The sequence below is a fragment of the Urocampus carinirostris genome, chromosome 2 (genome assembly GCF_059441175.1).
Source record: "Urocampus carinirostris isolate Australia breed hairy pipefish chromosome 2, RoL_Ucar_1.0, whole genome shotgun sequence".
In the NCBI taxonomy this organism is placed as follows: domain Eukaryota; kingdom Metazoa; phylum Chordata; class Actinopteri; order Syngnathiformes; family Syngnathidae; genus Urocampus; species Urocampus carinirostris.
Window position 1 is genome coordinate 57,537,436 of NC_142350.1, and position 19,397 is coordinate 57,556,832.

At 40.7% G+C, this 19,397-nt stretch overlaps 1 protein-coding gene across 2 annotated transcripts in view; it reads right to left on the reverse strand.

The window, feature by feature from the left end:
* Window positions 1-19,397, reverse strand: part of tppp (tubulin polymerization promoting protein) — a 34,160-nt gene that overhangs the window by 7,510 nt on the left and 7,253 nt on the right. Inside the window, exons 1-3 of one of the 2 annotated variants that reach the window (XM_088327270.1) lie at window positions 8,342-8,487; window positions 5,934-6,014; window positions 4,543-4,878 (exon numbers count right to left, since the gene is read on the reverse strand). In XM_088327270.1, coding sequence (XP_088183396.1) covers window positions 4,543-4,878; window positions 5,934-5,947 — 350 coding nt within the window. In that variant the 5' untranslated portion in view covers window positions 5,948-6,014; window positions 8,342-8,487. Of the gene's footprint in view, window positions 1-4,542; window positions 4,879-5,933; window positions 6,015-8,341; window positions 8,488-19,397 lie in introns of those variants that run through there. The other variant, XM_088327269.1, reaches the window with a different exon arrangement.

Sequence of the window (19,397 nt, forward strand, 5' to 3'; positions counted from 1 at the left end):
AAAAAAGAAAACAGTTGTTTTGATATTCGGGCCTTATTACTGTCATGATTACCCAAGTGGAGCCACCTGGGGTAATCATCTGGCGCGTTGGAATGTGCTTCCTGATTGGTCAATGCTCCCTTTTTAAACGCGTTACGCGGAGAACTATTTGTGGGAGGATTAATTCTGTACCCCGTAAGACTCTCCCGATTACCTCTGCCTTCTTGTTTACCTGATTTTGCCTGCCTGCCTCCGTCCCACGCTACAATCTTCTCTTCAGTCCCGTCCTGGTAAACTCGACCTGCTTCCGTCCCACGCTACGCCACGACGTTGCTGCTGACGTTCGACGGTCACCGTGTTTCCCGCTAACCCTTACGCTTCCACAAATAAAAGACTTGTAACGAACGCTCTGGGGTCCCCTGCTCTGTTCTGGTAATCCACGTGACAGAATCCTCCGACCAGAATGGACCCCGCGTTCGTACATGTGCCCCCTGACCGCTATAAAAGTCTGAATCAGCAGCGCGATTCCTGTTGTGCAGTTCGGCAAGTCATTTCCGACATGGCGAAATTGGCTAAGAAACCTCCGGCCGTATGACTGCGAACGACTCCCATGCCTGCCTGCTCGACTCCCATGCCTGCCTGCTCGACTCCCATGCCTGCCTGCTCGACTCCCATGCCTGCCTGCTCGACTCCCATGCCTGCCTGTTCGACTCCCAAGCCTGCCTGTTCGACTCCCAAGCCTGCCTGTTCGACTCCCAAGCCTGCCTGTTCGACTCCCAAGCCTGCCTGTTCGACTCCCAAGCCTGCCTGTTCGACTCCCAAGCCTGCCTGTTCGACTCCCATGCCTGCCTGTTCGACTCCCATGCCTGCCTTGAGTCTCCCTGTAGTGATTTTCTCCAGTCTTTCCTGTCCTGTCTTGTCTGTTCTGAATCTGCTCCCCCTGAGTCTGACTCTTCTGAATCTGACCCCCCTGAGTCTGACTCTTCTGAATCTGACCCCCCTGAGTCCGAACTCTTCTGAATCTGACCCCCCTGAGTCCGAACTCTTCTGATTCTGCCTGTCCTGTCTGATTCTTCCTGTCCTGAGTTGACTCTCCTGATTTTCCTGTGTTACTCTGTGACGTGCCGTGGGTTTATTTTTATTTTATTTTCCTGGGGAACTTCTGGAGCCGTTCCTTGAGGGGGGGGGGTTCTGTCATGATTACCCAAGTGGAGCCACCTGGGGTAATCATCTGGCGCGTTGGAATGTGCTTCCTGATTGGTCAATGCTCCCTTTTTAAACGCGTTACGCGGAGAACTATTTGTGGGAGGATTAATTCTGTACCCCATAAGACTCTCCCGATTACCTCTGCCTTCTTGTTTACCTGATTTTGCCTGCCTGCCTCCGTCCCACGCTACAATCTTCTCTTCAGTCCCGTCCTGGTAAACTCGACCTGCTTCCGTCCCACGCTACGCCACGACGTTGCTGCTGACGTTCGACGGTCACCGTGTTTCCCGCTAACCCTTACGCTTCCACAAATAAAAGACTTGTAACGAACGCTCTGGGGTCCCCTGCTCTGTTCTGGTAATCCACGTGACAATTACCCAGCCCCAAAATAAGCACTTAAATTTGTTTTTTTCCATTTAGTAATAAACATAGGAATTTACAACTTAAGTATGAAAGCTCTTCTTGTTGCTTAGTGATAATGCCCCATATTCCAAATTCTGCAAACTCCGTGTACTGCCATGGGAACCATAAAAATGAACACAAGTCTGGCTTTCCATGCACACAATCCACTACATCAGCCTGAGATTTCCTATTTCATGGCCTTTTCCTGTCCTACAGCAACTGATGATGAGTATCTTCCAAAAGCGCACTCCGGTTTCCTTATTTATCGTAGTTACTACCATTTGATTACACAAAACATTGCAGGAACAGGTTGCAATACGTCCAATTATCTAGCACACTTTGTACAGTGAGTAAATAAAACATTTCCTTGTTAAGTGCAATTAAGGTCACGGTTTATTAATAGAGTCTAGTGCATTTAAATCAATCAATCTTGCTTAGAATGGTACAGGAGCAGCCATTTATCCACTATCCAGATATTTTGTTTGGGTTTTTGGTAGATGTTTGACTTAGAAGAGTTTACTAAACTTGACAAAAATATCTGTTTACAATTTCAAGTCAAACTACTGACTAGATTTGCTACTCAACACTGCTGTATATTTTTTTTACATTTTAGAGTGTTTTCCACTCCCCTTTCCTCCTAATTATAACATGAGCAATGTTTGTTCTTCTTTATTGGACTTTGGGGCAGCGTGAGAATTCGGTGACTAAGTCTTAAGTCATCGCTACTTCTGCACTAGTAATGTAGAAGCAGTTCTGTCATAGCACATCGGTGGTGAACCGCACTCAAATATGTGACCACCAGAATCATCTTTTATATGATGGTACAAGTACTGTATTTTCCACACCATGAGACGCACCGGATTATAAGAATATAAAATAGTATTTTGTGATATTTTTGTCATATATACAAGGTGCACTGGACTATTAGGCGCAATTAATTGAAACTACGGATAAGACTATAGTTACACCCATTTTTTATTAAAGCCTATATTTGTGCATTGATTGATTAATTGGCATATATTACAGATCACAATGGCATAACATTGGATTCAATGGGAATCAAATCCGGATCATGGCATGGAGTGCGCCGGATCCTATCCAGTAGACCAGGAGTATTCCAACTTTTCAGAAAGTGGGCCAGATTTGGTGAGCAGAAAATGTGGTAAGGGCCAACTATTCAGCCTGGCTTTCTTTGAACAATCTTGGCATCACGACCTCCTAGCTTGCCTTTGTAGCATTTTCATTTGGCTCTCAGGGTCTCGTAAAAAAGTGCTTCTATGCCATTAACACAGTTACTTCACAGAGTTTGTTTCCAGTTATCCTTTTGTAGTCAGCGTGTTTTGTCTCTTGATATTATATTCTTTGAAAACAGCCACAGTCTCTTGGAAAATTCGGCAGACTCAGTTGCTTTGGATTTCAGTGAAAAAAAAATCAAATTTCCACTTGTCCTGGAAGCGACGGCCCTCACAGTCAACTTTCCTTTTTTATATACAGTCGCCATGTCGGAAATGGGGTTGGGTAGAATTCTCACAGTAAGCAGAGGGCAAGGTGGCCAGAGGGCTACTGACATTTTACTGCGTAAAATTGTGTTATATTTGTTTGTACAAATGTATTTCAAACTGTATTACTGCATTATTTTATGACAGAGGCCGCGGGCCAGTAAAAATTCGATCCCGTTATGTAACTAGCCCCCGAGCTGGACTTTGGACATGCCTGCATTAGACCACTAGATATACACTAACACATTTAAAGGGATTAGGTTCTATTTCATCACATTATTTTAATCACGGCCCAGGCAAACCTGGCGGTTAAGGGATGCTGCGAGAATATTTTCAGACAGTAAACTGTCAGTGGTACCACAGAAGTACAGTATTGTATTGGTGACTTGCAAAGTCTTAAGGAAGCGCACACGATTCTGAACTGAATAATGATAGAGGCATTGTGCGAAGTATTTGGGTTATTCTGAACTGAGTCAAGAGAAAAATATCGGTGGAAGTAAATTAATTGTCCTGAAAGATATAAATAAAGGCATGGCCGCACGTAATCAAAATGTTTGTCCCTGACAATGCTTAGTTTGAGCTGAGAAAAAGTGAGACAACATTCTCTCTACTATAACATATTTGGTTTATGGATCCCATATAACCGCATGGGGGGTCAGGCACTGTACTGTGACTACAAATAGTTTGATAATAAGATGGTGTTCAATGTTATGGAATTGTGATTACAGTAACCATCCATGTCCGTAGCGGCCTGGTGGTTAGGAGTTGGTGCTCTTACTAATGCTATCCAAGGTTTCGTTGCCAACACTGTTATGGAATATAACCATAAAATTAACTACAAAATACTCCTATACACCTACATGGCCATTCGCAACTTTGCCCCTCTCTACCGCTCCGACCTCCTTCACATTGCCACGCCACCCCACAACCTCAGATCATCCTCCTCCCTCCATCTCACTATACCCACTGTCCATCTCAGCTCCATGGGGAGCAGCCGGTCTGCCTCCCAGCTCTGGAACTCATTGCTGCCTAACCTCTGAAATTCTGCGACCCTGTCCGCCTTCAAATCCGGACTCAAAACTCACCTCTTCAGACTTGCCTTTTCTTGATCATTCGTCTCACATACTGCCCCTGTTTTAACTCTACTATGTTTTTATTTGTTATTTATTACTTACATATTTTATTCTCGCTTTATTGTTGTTTTTTACTCTATTAACAGCGACTTTGGGTGTCCTGAAAGGCGCTTTGAAGTAGTGTATCGCCATTATTATTATTATTATTATATTACTCTATATTTGTCGACTGCCCAATAATTGCACAAATATTGTAATGCATTTCCAATTTTATCTGCATATAAGGTGTACTGGATTAAAAGGTGCACGTCCAAAATTCTTGCCAATTTGGGGGGTTTGGGTGCACCTTGTAGTCTGGAAAATACGGCAGTCTGTTTTCTTACTTGACTTTAGAGAAGACTATATCGACGTCAGTGAGGGTGATTGCCTTTCCGTCGATCACGCCGCAGTCCTTGCAGAGCTTGGACCAGTTCTTGCCGTGCATGTCTTTGCCAGTAGCGCGGGTGTCGCCGTGAATGGCGAAACGCCGGAAGGCTTCTTCTAAAGCAGTCAACTCCACAGGCGTGGATGAGCCCACACCTCCTTCGCTGGTCCCGTTGGAGTCGGTGGAGAGCCTTTTAGAGGCGCGGTCTCTCGAGTGTTCATTGTGCGGCCGTAGCTGGGCCGAGCTGGTGTTGCCGTTTTTCGGTGTTTGGACTTTAAAGTCCTCTAGTCTGTCTCTGAGAAAAAACGGATTGTTAGTTTGACAGGCAGTGCAGTGTAGACAAAGATATATAAATATATTGATACAATTTTCCCCCCAAGACAAATTAACCTAATTTTCTGGATTATTTAAAACAAAAATGACACGTTTTACAGCGATTTTTTTTTTCTTACACCGTGACAAAAAAAAAATAGAGGTTGTTTTAAACACCAATATTTTGGGTTGGGTTGAAAACATGACCTGTTGATTGGGTCTTTTCAAAAAAAGAGCCAAATATTTTAGTTTCAATACAAGATAATCCACATTTTTGTTTTCTTTTTAAACTAAATGACCCCTTCTACGAGGATATTTTATTTAAAATTAATCACTAATTGGAAAGACTAGTGAACGGGTTATTTATTTTTTTTACCCAGTTGTTTTTTTCTTTTACAATATATACTTCTAAATATAACATCCATTTTAAGTGAAATCTTCCCAAAACAAGGACATAATTCAATAATTAGTAGTAAAATATTTTAATAAATTGTTTGATTGTAAAATCACACATACTTCTTGTGGTAACAATATGCACCCCCATTTGTGAACCACTGCGGCACACAAAAAACACATGATTTTGTAATATTCTGCCCCAAAAAACTAGAATGCAAAAATTGAAGGATTTTCAACCTGCTTGGCATTACTAACTGTTGACCCCACGGCAAAAAAAAAATGTCTTGGCTAATATTTGAGGTGTCCATGTGAGTGAAGTTCAAGTGCATTGTGAATGGACTAATTTATAATTTGTGATTTGTTAGTATTTACCAAATAGAGACAAACATGATGGTGGATTAATCCCTTTTCGCACTGCACACACTCAGTATGAAAGGTAAATGAATGGTGTTTAATTTTTTGGGCAAACGAAAGCTGATTCACTTGTTTAGGAGGACTGGCTCTGGGTATGTTCATCAAACCATGACTTGGCTTGGTTATGTTAACACAAACTCCAAAGTGCAGTGTGAAAAGGTCTTCAAACGTATCATACAAGCATAGACTGACGTGACCGCTTGTGAGGAGGTAGCTTCTCAAACTTACTTTTGGTCTGCCATGCTTGTGCGGGAATTAGCTTCTGTCTGTGCAGTGCTTGGATGAGCGGACTTGTGTTTTCTCTTTGTGCTGTGGAAAAGATGAGAATGGAGGGTGGATACAGTGAGATGAAGCAACCACACGTGAATATAATAGTGAGTGTCCTTTTTCGGATACATTCAAGTATAAAACTCCTTTTATTGTCTTCATGCAATGAAGAAAAGTATACTTGTATCATCCGTCCACAAATTGAGATGTAACGTTTTGGTGTTATCTGTGTGCGGGTTTTTCTGGAGTTGCATGACTCATGGATAATGTAAACTAATGAGATAAGTGACATGCAAACAGGGGAGGCGGGTGAGGCTGTGAGACCACCCTAGCGTTTAAGTTCTCCCTCATTTAACTTCATAATTTTTAGATTTTCTTTTTAAAAATCGCTCAATTGAAAAGTGAGGCCCGCAATTTTTTTGCCTCATGGCAGAGGGCGATAGTGAGACTAATGATTCTAATTTTTTGCACAGCTTATCCTGAATCAATAGAATCTGTGATAACATTAGCAAGCTATCAGAAAGTCAAGACTAGTAGTGTTTCTTTTTTTTTTCACATTACTGGATTTCCTAAATATTGATGCTTTTATTCAAAAAGCGCAGCGGAAATACTATTTATATATTAAGTTATCTGCTTAACGTTCCTGTACAATTCACCCAAAATCCCAATCAAAGACGTACCCAAAGTAAATGGAATGCTGTACTTGTACCATTGAGAGAATAAGGATGGTTTTGGTCTCTATTGAAAGGTAACACTGAAGTTGTCTCAGACGTAAATAATCACTGATATGCTACTAACATTGAGTAATCTGAGTTGGAACACACAGAAATAGAAAGTTTTTATTCTCGCCTGAATTTTGTTATTGCAATTAAATGCTTGCAGATGAGTGTAGCATCGGTATCTTAGCAAGAAAACAAGTGAGACAATAGCTTGAAGCATTGTGTGGTACCTTGTCAAATTTCATCACAATCTTTAAAACGAAACATTGTATTTGACACATTTTTCTAAGCGTAGGTTTTGCCGTTTCCAAAAGTGGCCATTTGGAGACGACCAATTTACAACACTAAAAGCTTTGAAAATTCATATTTTACTTCAGCCATTTTTTTAGACATTGTGAAAGAGTTGCAAATGTTTTACTTCTGTTTTCATAGGTCAAATCAATGATTGTACACATTTGAGCGTAATGATGGTGCATAAAAATGAATCACAAATCGATTTGTGCACGTTTAATTTCTGCTCTGATTTGAATACACATGAAAAAGTTGTATGAATTTACGTTAGAAACATTGTGGGCTGACCAATGTGTCTATCATCCTTCAAATCGGTTACTACTGGTTGAAGATTTCCGGACCTATTGGAGGCAATATCCGTTTCATCATACAGGCCCATATAGGCGAATGCGGGCTGTGGACCGTGAAATGCCTGCTATTGGCCAAGAAAGGTCTCAATCGAAAAGGGAGACGGCAACTACAATAATGGGAATCATTTTACCACTATGTTTATTTTTAAATGGTAGTTTTGGAGTGAAACGAACGAAAGGATGTCGAACGAAGCAGACACGCTTTTAGGCTGATTTCTATTTATCAGTTTGCATTATCGGTGTTTTGTAGAAAATATTTTACACGATTGGATTCTATGGTTTATCCTTGATATAACCAGGTCATTTTTGTGGACATTCAAAGAATTTCATGACGGTCAAGGGACGTAATTCGGGATTTATGCTGGGTTTCAGGTTTTCAATTTCTAGTTTCAGGCTTATTGTGATGTTTCCGTAATGAGTATATTTATTTAGTAAATGTATATTTTAAATGGTCATCACATTTGAATCTCAAGAAGTTGCACTTTCCAATTATATGTGGCATAACATATTTCAGTGACTGGTGACATCGTACAACACAAGGGGTTAAGACAATAAAAGATTTAATTTATATAACATTTTATTTATATTTTATCCATATAACAAAAAATATAATCTACCCACAGTGAATTGGTATGTCATGATTAAAAAAACTGTTTCTAGTAATTTTATGTCGCTGATAACATCATCAACCATTTAAGGACTTCTTGTTTGAACAGTGAGAATATCTGTGTTGTACATGCCGGTACATATCTGTCCCTAGATACCATAAAAATATGCACTTAGTTGCTATGTTAAAACCTCTTAGCATTCACGCAATAATGTGTAGAGAAATCGTGAAGAGCAAACTTTGGAGAAAATTTAACATGACAGGCTGGCTACAAATATTCACAATGTGTCTCTACATACTTAGAGTAGCAGCACATCACCTTGACCTCACCTCACATTTCTAAGAACTAACATTGCCTAAAATCTATAACATAGAAAGCAGGAGAAAAATGATATACTGTACCTAAAAATCACATACAGTAAAACGTCATCCGTCCCAAATTAACTCCAATGGTCCTTTATGCTCACCTTTGAGCTGTTCCCATAATTAACACAGCATCCTCATAGAATGTAAAGCTATTGCAAATGAAACGCCAAGAGTTGCTGCCAGAATGCAGTACTAAATGTTGCCTGCACCAACCATGAATCCTCCTTTCTTCACGTGACTCAAGAGGTGCGACCACCCACTTCAGTTTTTTTCCTCCGTTCAGCAGCCTATTGGCAGTCAAAACTCTCAAGTCCGTAACGTTGCAGAAACATTATTATGGTGTACAAAAGCTAAGAGTGACACAGCGTAAAAGAAGATATTATAAATGAGTGAATAATGTGTCTTTCAGAGATACAAACACTGGGAGGCCTTTGTCTAATTCGAGGGCCCTCTCAGTGCGACTCTTGCACATTTATTCACACACACATGGCGACATCGTAGACTCTCACTATTGACGCAAGGCACTTTGTCATCGAGGACTCGGGCCAGCAGGGTTGAGTCCACAGAAAATCTCGTTCTTTTTTGGCTTCTGACTTCTACCTCATGTTTAGGTCTTTAATTGTAGCATGTGAACTCTTAAATCAGTGCTAGGTGCATTCGTTTATGATTTTACAACCGTTTTTTGGATACTTTATACAGTGTTTCCATAGGATTTACTTCGCTATTGAACATTTACTTTTTCTTGGCTTTGTAAAGAAGATTTCGATTGCTCTTCCAAAATTTAACACTTCAGGGCTTGGTTTATGGTGACTCTCAGGTAGGCAGCAAGGTGTTCTCCTTGCAGTCTGTTCCTGAGGTCTGATTTGACCTATACAATTAGTCAAAAGAAATGAAAGTGGGAGGTGCATTTTGGAGCACACATTTGTACTTTCCTTGACACTTATGCACCTTACATTCACACCACATATTATGCATATTTGGCACACCTGTCAACACCTCTAGTCATGCCCTTACCACCACTTGTACGAGCACTTCTTTTCAGTAGGTCATCGTAAATGGCAAGCGCTTTTTTGCAAATAAAAGCTCCACTAATGCTATCCCCCGCCAACTCCTTGTCCATGATAAAGATTAGAAGCAACTTTTTCATTTCCTCGATTGTCTGAGGCCTTTGCTTGGTAACCGCTGTCACTCCCGTTGCCACATCAGCTTTCTTTATCGCTTCTTTATGTTTTACAAAAGTCAAAATTGTCGACTTTGCAATGCCATATTGCAGGGCGAACGAGACTGTGGCAGTCCCAAACGATGGGCCACCACAGTCTCGTTCATTAGTGGAAAACATTGTGATATCAACAAACGGTGACAATTGTTCTTTGTAGACTGTATGCATTATTTTATCTAGGGATACCTCCACATGATTTTTTCTAAGGTACTGGTAGTCGCACTGGTAACCGACAATAAGGAGCCTGAATTTGAAGGAAATGTAAATGAATGCAAAACTTGGATAAAATGGTATGCTTGGATTTGGTGGTATTTCTTGAAAAAAAAACACTAGGAAGGGAATTTTGCTTATGCTGGAATTGGTAAGTGGTATCAGTATAAATGACTACTCATCCCGGAAGGGGGATTACCTCATGTGCGGTCCATTCTCCAGGTTTCTTCATTTTCCTCTTGCTGAGGTTTTTTGAGTTTTTCCCTTGCCGTTATGTAGGTTTTAGATCAGGGATGGTGTAATAATAGTCTGTAGTTTGCAATAGTCTGTGCTCTGTGCAGCCCTTTGAGGCTCCTTGTGATAAATGGCTATACAGATAAACATGACTTGATAAATTACACAGATGACGACAAAACAATTTGACTAAATGTATATTCGCAGAATTTAAAAAAAATAATTATTAAAACAAAGAGTGCAAATTTGGTTTTTACTCTACAATTTATATTAGTGATTATTTTCTGGTTAAATACTAAGAAAAATAGGCAGATAACTTTGCTCATTTCATTATTATTTCTTTATTATTTTATGATTTATGTAAGAAATAATTTTAGAGAAAAGTGAAATAATGAAATACACTTCAAATGCACAAAACTAACCACTGTTTCAGTCAATTTTTACTCATTTTCAATGTTCGTTCTCCTAATTTTGTAGGAAAACTTGTTTAAATAATACAAAATCTAAGTCAAGTCATGTTTATTTGTTTTCACAAAGCGTCTCAAAGGGATGCATAGACCACAGATTATTGCAAACTACAGACTAATATTACACCATCCCCTAAAAAGAATAATACATAGAGTAGGCACATTATCTGCAGGTAAAAAAACATCTTAATTGGGGGGTTGATCAAATACTAATGAGGATTTTACACAGCAGAAAAAAATGTTAACCTCATGCAAAAATTGTAGTTTTTCGATTTTATGTTTTATGCATGGGTGTTAGGAAAAACGTCTGTCATTTATATTTCTATTATCTTTTCGATATTGGAATTATTGACATTCTAAACTCCATAATTTAACTGTTCACATGTGATAATGGCCTTAAATAATTTCATAACTAGTATGCAATAATGGTCGCACTGACGTAATTTCAGGCCATTATCACTTACGATATCATTTGTAAATCCAGTATTTTTACGTTAATGTTTGCTACAAAATCAATGGATATTGGTAAAGGCATTATCACATTAGGAATTCTATAAACTGTAAGGCCACTATCCCACAGAAAATTGTTTTAATGAATTTTTCGCCAATTAGAAATTGTTCCGACAAACTCATTATGTGGTATCGATACCAATTCATTGGTGATTTGAAAAGATAAAAATAATGAAGTGCAACTATTGTTTTTGAAATTGAACAGTTTTTAGCCTTTTTTCTTGAAAACTAATTGTCATAAATGCCATTTTTAACTCTATGATTGATCAGTCTAATGCTATTTCAGGACTTAAACTGCCTGAAAAATAAAATCTGTTGCATTTTTGTGTGGTTAATGTGAATAAGAGGTAAGATCAGGCTAGAAAACATCCAACCCGCGGGTATTAAAGCCCGAATAAGCCAGAACCCGACCGATAACTCCATTTAAGAGACTGAGCCCAAAGAAAACCCGGAGCACTTCCAAATATAAAATCTGTTGCATCTTTGTGTGGTTAATGTGAATAAGAGGTAAGATCGGGCTAAAAAAAAATCCATCCCGCAGGTATTAAAGCCCGAATAAGCCAGAACCCGACCGATTAACTCCATTTGAGGGACTGAGCCCAAAGTAAACCCGGAGCACTTCCACAGAAGTACACGTGCTGCAGAAGTGCAGCGCAGAAGTGCAGCGTGGGGTTTACTTTGAGCTCTGTCCCTCAAATCAAGGGTGGACTTCGACGCCGGAGTACGTGCGGCTGAAGTTTGTTATTCAAGTAAAAGTACTGTTACTTCAGCATACTCAAGTAGAAGTAAAAAGTAAGCCGTCCAAATAATTGCTTGAGTAAAGGTAAATGCCCCAGACAACGTGCATGCTGTGGAGATCTTACACCAAGACAGAATAAATACAGCGAGAAAAAAGCCAGGCCCAGCTTAATGATGGCCCTGTTAACCCCGAAACCGGGCCAAAGATCTTACCCCCTAATGTGAATCAACTACAAATAATCAAATTTCACGCCACATCATTATACCCTTTCAAAAACCACCTCCAAATAATAAGCTGAGTAAGCGTTCCTACTCGACCTGAGTTACTTTGACTTTGATTTATTGCATTTTAATGGAGATTCGCCAAAGTTGTCACAGAACAAAGCAGTCTTTATTCTCCTCCGATTTATAGTCTGTTGTCTCAAGTGTCCATGTCAAGAAAACAACTTGCCCACTTACCAATGACATGCGGTGAGGTCCGTGTCTGCTAAGGCACAGTCAGATTTACAAATGGATGAACCTACATCTTATTCACCATTTGATAGGCAGAGCAAGACAGCAAGATCTTAACTATAGCATAGAATAAGAAGCGTTTTATTGTCTTCTTCAGCTTATAAATGAAATCTATGTGTGTCTCCATTTGAATAAAAGTATCGCTAATTCTTTTGTTAGGAACTGAGGTTTGTCCAAATCAGAATCCTTGGTCTCACTATCGCCCTCTGCCATGACGCAAGAGAATTGTGTGCCTCACTGCATCTGCAGAACCTCAGACCAGTAATCCTCCTTTTGAATAAAAGCATTAAGAGATACGGTAAGTATTCTTGGGCAGCAGTAGCTCAGGAGGTAAAGAAATTGCAGGTTTGATTCCCGGCTGCTCCGTGTGATATGTTGAAGTATCCTTGGGCAAGACACCAAATCCCTAATGCCCCCGATGAGCAGATAGTTGCCTTGCATTGCTGATGCTGTCCGTTAGAGTGTGTATAAGGGAAAGTGTGAAGCACATTGGGAGCTCTTCATTGACTTGAAAAGCGCTATACAAATGCAGACCATTTTTACATTTATTTATTCTTCCATTATGAAAAAAAGTCCATGCAATGAGAACAAAATTACTAGATGGCTTGACTTGCTGTTAGCTTGCTAACACTACCACTGTTTTATTATGTGGGGCTGAGCTGTGTGCCAAATCAGAAACCTTGGTCTCACTATCGCCCCCAGTAATATGTAACATACTAATTGTATTAAAATGCAGCGATCTTGAAAAACAGAAAATCCAAAAGTTGTGAAGTTAAATGAAAGAGAACTTCAACACTGAAAAAAATATAACCATTTAATAAATTTTTATTTTTACATTTCCACGATGAGAGGTGATGCACAGCCTCACCTGCCTCCCCTGTCTGCATGTCACTGGACACAACTGGATAATACTTAAATCCTTTTCTACCGACACAAAACGTGTTGTTTTGATAAGTAGAGGCTAACACTGTCATTACTTCTTTTGTTTCGGGCTTTGCGCCAATAAGAATCTTTGCCCTCACTATCGCCCTCTGCCATGAGGCAAGAGAATTGCGTGCCTCACTCTGCATCTGCAGACACTTAAATATTCATAATATAATGTGAACACTCAGTGGTTTTGAAAAAGAAAATCTCAAATTTATGAAGTTAAATGAGAAAGAACTTTAACAATTAATAAATAGAATCATTTACTTTATTTTAAATTTTAGATTTCCACGATAACCGGTAAGGCCCAGACTGCACGTCACTGCAACTTACAGTATATTCCGATCATGACAAAAAAAGGCAGTAAAAATATAATGCTGGCTATAGACCATTTTAAATAGTGCTTATATGAAGACAAGTACAGTATCATTCCATGATGACAGGTGAGGCACAGCTTCCCCTGACTGCACAGCACTGATCACTTAAACTATTTTCTAAGTAAGACAAAGAAAAAGGGAGTAAACTATTGTCATGCTACTTAAAATATAACCGTTGTAAATAGTGCCTTTAGAAGACAAGTACAGTATAATTTTTGTTTTTTTTGAACCCCCAACTCTCGGTTGATGACATCTTCCCCGAGAGAAAGCCATGAGTGTACAACAGCACGCTTCCATCCATTCGCCTTCTGGCAACACGCTGCACACATGAGTGCGCCAAACATAAGTTGACCCAATTTTATGTGCATCTATTCAGAACGACAATACGCCATCCCGGCTGGAAACATTCTATTCGTGCTCATGAGCGGAGATCAGCCACTAGACAACATGCAAGGTGGGAGCTGCCAAAAAATGCGCTTGTTTGGCAGACGGGGTGACATCTGAAATGATGACATCGTTGACGGCAAGTGTAGACTACACAAAAGCGTGTCAACCAATCACCGTGAACCTCATCTGTGTTCTTTCTCCATCCTTGCTCGGAAGAGGCGCTCGATTGGAAACAATCAATCAAGACGTTGTTATTATCGCCCTTACCGTCAAACTACACCCCCTTAGCAAGAGCTAAGCACGTCCCGTTCCAAGTTAAAAGTCAATCTGAGATACAGACAGAGATAGCATACCTGTCAAGTTATACATATCCCCGTATTGTATACGTTTTTTAAAATCATTTCCAATTTTATATGGGAAAACTATCAAATAAACAGATCTCGTCTGGCCTATCTCAGCTCGAACACCGATCTTCTCGGTCATTAGTAGCAGATGACAACGCCATCGTAGATTGCTAATATTGTTAAAGTGAATTAGGATTCTTCAACACTGTACAGGAGTGTTCCTTCCCATTTGTAAACTGATTTTGTGTATTTCATTATAGTTCTATCTACCTTGGTCATATCCCTCAAGAGGGGTGACCGACAGCAATACAACAACAAATGAAATAAAAAGGGAAAAAAATAGCAAAAAACACTCACAAACATATTTGGACAATGACCAACCCAAATGCCCAAACAAGTTAGGCACCTCGGCACCTAAGTTAGTCTTGCTTTCGTCCCTCCAGATGAAACGGGACACAAGAAAGCGGCCATGGCACTCAGGTCAGGTTGACACAACACACTCTTTTGTTCAACAACAGGGCCCGACAGCTTTCACTAGTTTACCCTTGCCGCATCATACGGGTGCCCTGACCATCCCTTCGAACGCGTCCAAACATCCCACTATCCTTTCACAAAACCTCTCCACTCATTCCTATCACCAACAAGAGTTCTAGCTTCCACTACATTTAGACCTCTTTCCTGCAGGGCACTCATAACACTATCCATCCACGTCAATCGCGGCCTTCTTCTTGGTCTCCTTCCATTGACTTCTGCACTGTAGATCCTTTTCAACATTCGCTCCTCATCCATCCTGTCCATGTGTCCAAACCAACCGAGTACTCTCTTATCCACACGCTTGCTCAGTTCCACTACTACTCCAGTTCTGTCTCTCACAATTTCATTTCTCAATCTATCCAATCTTGTCACTCCTAACATACTCCTCAAACACTTCATCTCAAAAACATTTAATTTCCTTCTCAAATCTGCGTTCAGGATCGAATTCTCTGCACTATACAACACAGTCGGCACAATCACACTCTCATACAGTCTTCTCTTAACATCCATACTCATACTCTTAAATACTCATACTCTTTCCATACTCATACTCTTTATAGTTACTTTGGGTAATAGACTCTCATCTCAAAATGGTCCTTATTTTATGAATAAAAACTGTGAATGTCCATGCTGGTGCTGGGAGGTGGACCACACATAGCTTACAGTTACACACATGCAACAATTAAACAAGGCTGTTCATTGTTGCATTTGATATTGATGCAGCTAAAATGAGAACTTATTTCTATTGATGATAACAAAGTACTGGCATTGGGTGCTAAAATAATTGATCAACATAACCACTGTTACATGTATAACCTACTCTCACTGTAATACACCGGAGCTTCCACAGACTGATGCTATGCACAAGTGACATCTAGTGATAGCCTCTGGGACTGCTCATGAAATGGATTTTCTTACATATATAAAGAGATACTCATATAAAGAGTGGGAAGATGGACGAGAGCGGTGAACCATTCCAAGGCATTGGGGTATTTTCGATGCTGGGTTGTTCATTTTTATATCGCTTTACCATTTTTTCTATTGTTTTCATCGTATTCAAGCCTATCCTGTAGAGTTTTAAAAAAGCAATGATTTTTGGGGGTGCACGCGTTGAATTTGCTTAGGCACCCCCAAAAACGGGCTTGTTGCGGCCATGCTCTCCACTTAAAAGGTTTCTTTAACTTTAAATGTACGTACAACACAAAAAAATTACAGAACATTGTTTGCCTGTAGTACCGGTAGTTTGCATATGCAAACTGGGCACGCTGATGCTGGCAGTGAGCAGTCATGAGCAGTGAGTGGTCTCTAGGACTGCTCATGAAATGGATTTTCCTACGTGTAGCAAGTAAAGTATGCTCGCTGAAAATCCTAGAATAATCTCAGAGCTGCGAATCCCTATGTTTGTTTTGCGGATAAACATCGCCATCTTCTGTCTTCAACAAAAGATGAGCACTCCAAATTGGGCTAAGAACCATCGTTGTAAAAAGTTGTGGTTGTATTCTTCTGTCGTGGTTATCGGTATTTGTTTCAACTCAACTACCTATTAAACTGTCGTGCGCTCATGTGCTTTTCGCCGTCCGTCATGGCTCTCATTTTGCCAGGGAAGGCAACGTGACATCAAGTGCAAAGGGTCAGCAGAAGATTTCAACCACCTCGGTGGCCTTGGGGTGGGGCGCCCTCCGCGAGACTGGAAACTTAGCCGAGTCATACCTGAGGCTTACAACATTGATACCCATTGCCTCTCTGCTTGGCGCTCTGTTGGGTAAAACTATCGTTGCATCATTTACTGTACACAGTCGCAAGTGTGTACATGGAAGCCAACCAGAAGCCAGAAAAAATATGTATAATATATTTGAGAACAGTAGAATGTTTTCATTCTAGCTTTTCTTGCAAAAAACCTCATTTGGCTTGCGCTCCCCTAGACCTTAGTTTTTGCGGCTCCCTAGTAAATTGAGTTTGAGACACTTGCTGTGTAATATTTGACCACTCGTTTTTGCTGTATTCTGTGGTGCAACCAAAACGAGTGCTTCAATGCACAAAGAATAATACAAACTACTGAAACTCAAAGTGACCAAACCACACCATATTTCTCCTCATTATTTTGCGCAAGGTTTTTGTTTTTTGAAGGTACCCTTAGTTGCAAGTTGGTAGACAATCATGTCAGCTCCCTGGCGGTAAGCCTCTTATTCCATCCATCCATTATCTGCACCGCTTATCCTCATTAGGGTTGCGGGGGTGCTGGAGCAGGCAGGGGACAACCTGAACTAGTTGCCAAATAGTCGCAGGGCACACTGTCTCGCTCATTCACACCTAGGGACAATTTGCACCGGCCAATTAATCTGACAATCATGCTTTTGGAATGTGGTAAGAAACCGGATTGCCCGGAGGAAACCCACGCAAGCATGGGGAGAACATGCAAACTGCACACAGGAAGGTCCAATCTCATGACCTCAGAACTGTGCCGCATACGCGCTAACCATTACGCTGCCGTGCTGCTAGCTTCTTATGTATAGTAGATACTAATTACACGACTAGTATTTAAAAAAATGCTAATTTATACGATAGTTCATGTATTTTGCTTTTAAATCAATTTTGTTTTATTAACAAATGAAGATTCATCATATGGCTAAAAGGCACTAAATAATACACAATGTCCCTTAAAATGCCAAAAATACATGCCTCAATCCTGTATGACATCAACAACACTTGAAGGGAATACTACCTAATGACACAGGAATCAGCCTGAGGACGTACTGTATTTGGTTTTAGCCGTTCTCCCCACCCTCTCACAAGAAACTTTAGAATGATGTCATCCCAGGCAACACAGACCTGTGGTCACCACCACTATCCACTCTCCATCAGTCCTCGCCTCCCTGCAACTGCTCTGAATCATAAACGTTGGCCAGCGCTGAGCTGCGGAGTAACAAGATGCTTCCAACTAGCCGCAGCGGTTATTGTTGGCAACGGCAGCTGGCCCAATAGGCACGGAGCTAACTAAGAAAGCATGACGCCATAGACGGCAAAGGGGAAGAAGGTCGAGTAATAACTCTTCAGCTACTGTGTCTTGTGTTGTCATGTAAAAAGGAACTACTGAATTTCTACGTGTATGACGCACAATTATTTTCTACCTAAAGAGAACTCTAAGAGTAGGTGCACGTTATAAGTGAGGTAACACATCAGTTGTGTTGGGATTCAATCCGGTTTGCAGTGATGATAGCGCAAAACTCTAACCCAGACCTGGGCACTCCGGTCCTGGAGGGCCATACGTCCTGCTAGGTTTTGAAGTTTGCTCTTCTTTAACTCAGGTGATACAAATTATAACCTCGTTAGCAAGCTAGCAAGTGCTCGTTAATGATACTGGTGATTGGAATCACCTGTATTGGATCAGAGAAACCTCAAAAATCATGCAGAACATACGGCCCTCCAGGACCGGAGTGCCCAGGTCTGCTCTAACCAGTGAATCACCAGTGATGCACAGTGTCATAAAAAAGTATCTTCCCCTGTTTTGATTTCTGTGCGGTAGCACGGCGGCGCAGTGGTTAGCGCGTGTGCGGCACAGTTCTGAGGTCATGAGATTAAACCTTCCTGTGTGGAGTTTGCATGTTCTCTCCGTGCTTGCCTGGGTTTCCTCCGGGCACTCCGGTTTCCTCCCACATTCCAAAGACATGCATGTCACGTTAATTGGCCGGTCCAAATTGTCCCTGGGTGTGAATGAGCGTGTGAGTTGCCTGTTTCTGTGTGCGACTGGTTTGCAACCAGTTCAGAGTGTCCCCTACCCACTGCCTGAGGATAGCTGGGATGGGCTCCAGCACCCCCGCGACCCTACTGAGGATAAGCGGTGCAAATAATGGATGGATGGTTTAACTGCACAATACTTTCTCAATCATTTTGAAAGGTGGGTTTTTTTCTTGATTTAGATTGCAGCTTGTAATTAGTTTGCATTGTAGATCCTAAGCCAGACCAGTTGAGAACCACTGATGTAAATACTATAGATGCTGCATGAAAAGGCTTTTGGTTTGATCTCATTATCACACGATCTTTCGTCACAGTACCAAAAACAGATGTTTGATTTGTGGTACAGTGCATCCGGAAAGTATTCACAGCGCTTCACTTTTTCCACATTTTGTCATGTTACAGCCTCATTCCAAATTGTATTAATTTAATCTCTTATCTCAAAATTCTACACAAAATACTCCATTATGACAATGTGAAAAAGTTTTTTTTTAACTTTTTTATTTATTTATTAAAAATAGAAAACTAAGAAATCACATTTACTTAAGTATTCACAGCCTTTGCTTAATACTTTGTTGATCCACCTTTGGCAGCAAATGCAGCCTCAAGTCTTTTTGAATATGATCCCACAAGTTTAGCACACCTATCTTTAGGCAGTTTTGCCCATTCTTCTTTGCAACAAGTCTCAAGCTCAATCAGGTTGGATGGGAGACGTTTGTGCACAGCCATTTTCAGATCTCTCCAGAGATGTTCGATCGGATTCAAGTCTGGACTCTGGCTGGGCCACTCCAGGACATTCACGGAGTGGTTCTGAAGCCAATCTTTTGAGATCTTGGCTGTGTGCTTTGGGTCGTTGTCCTGCTGAAAAATGAACCTTCGCCCCAGCCTGAGGTCAAGAGCGCT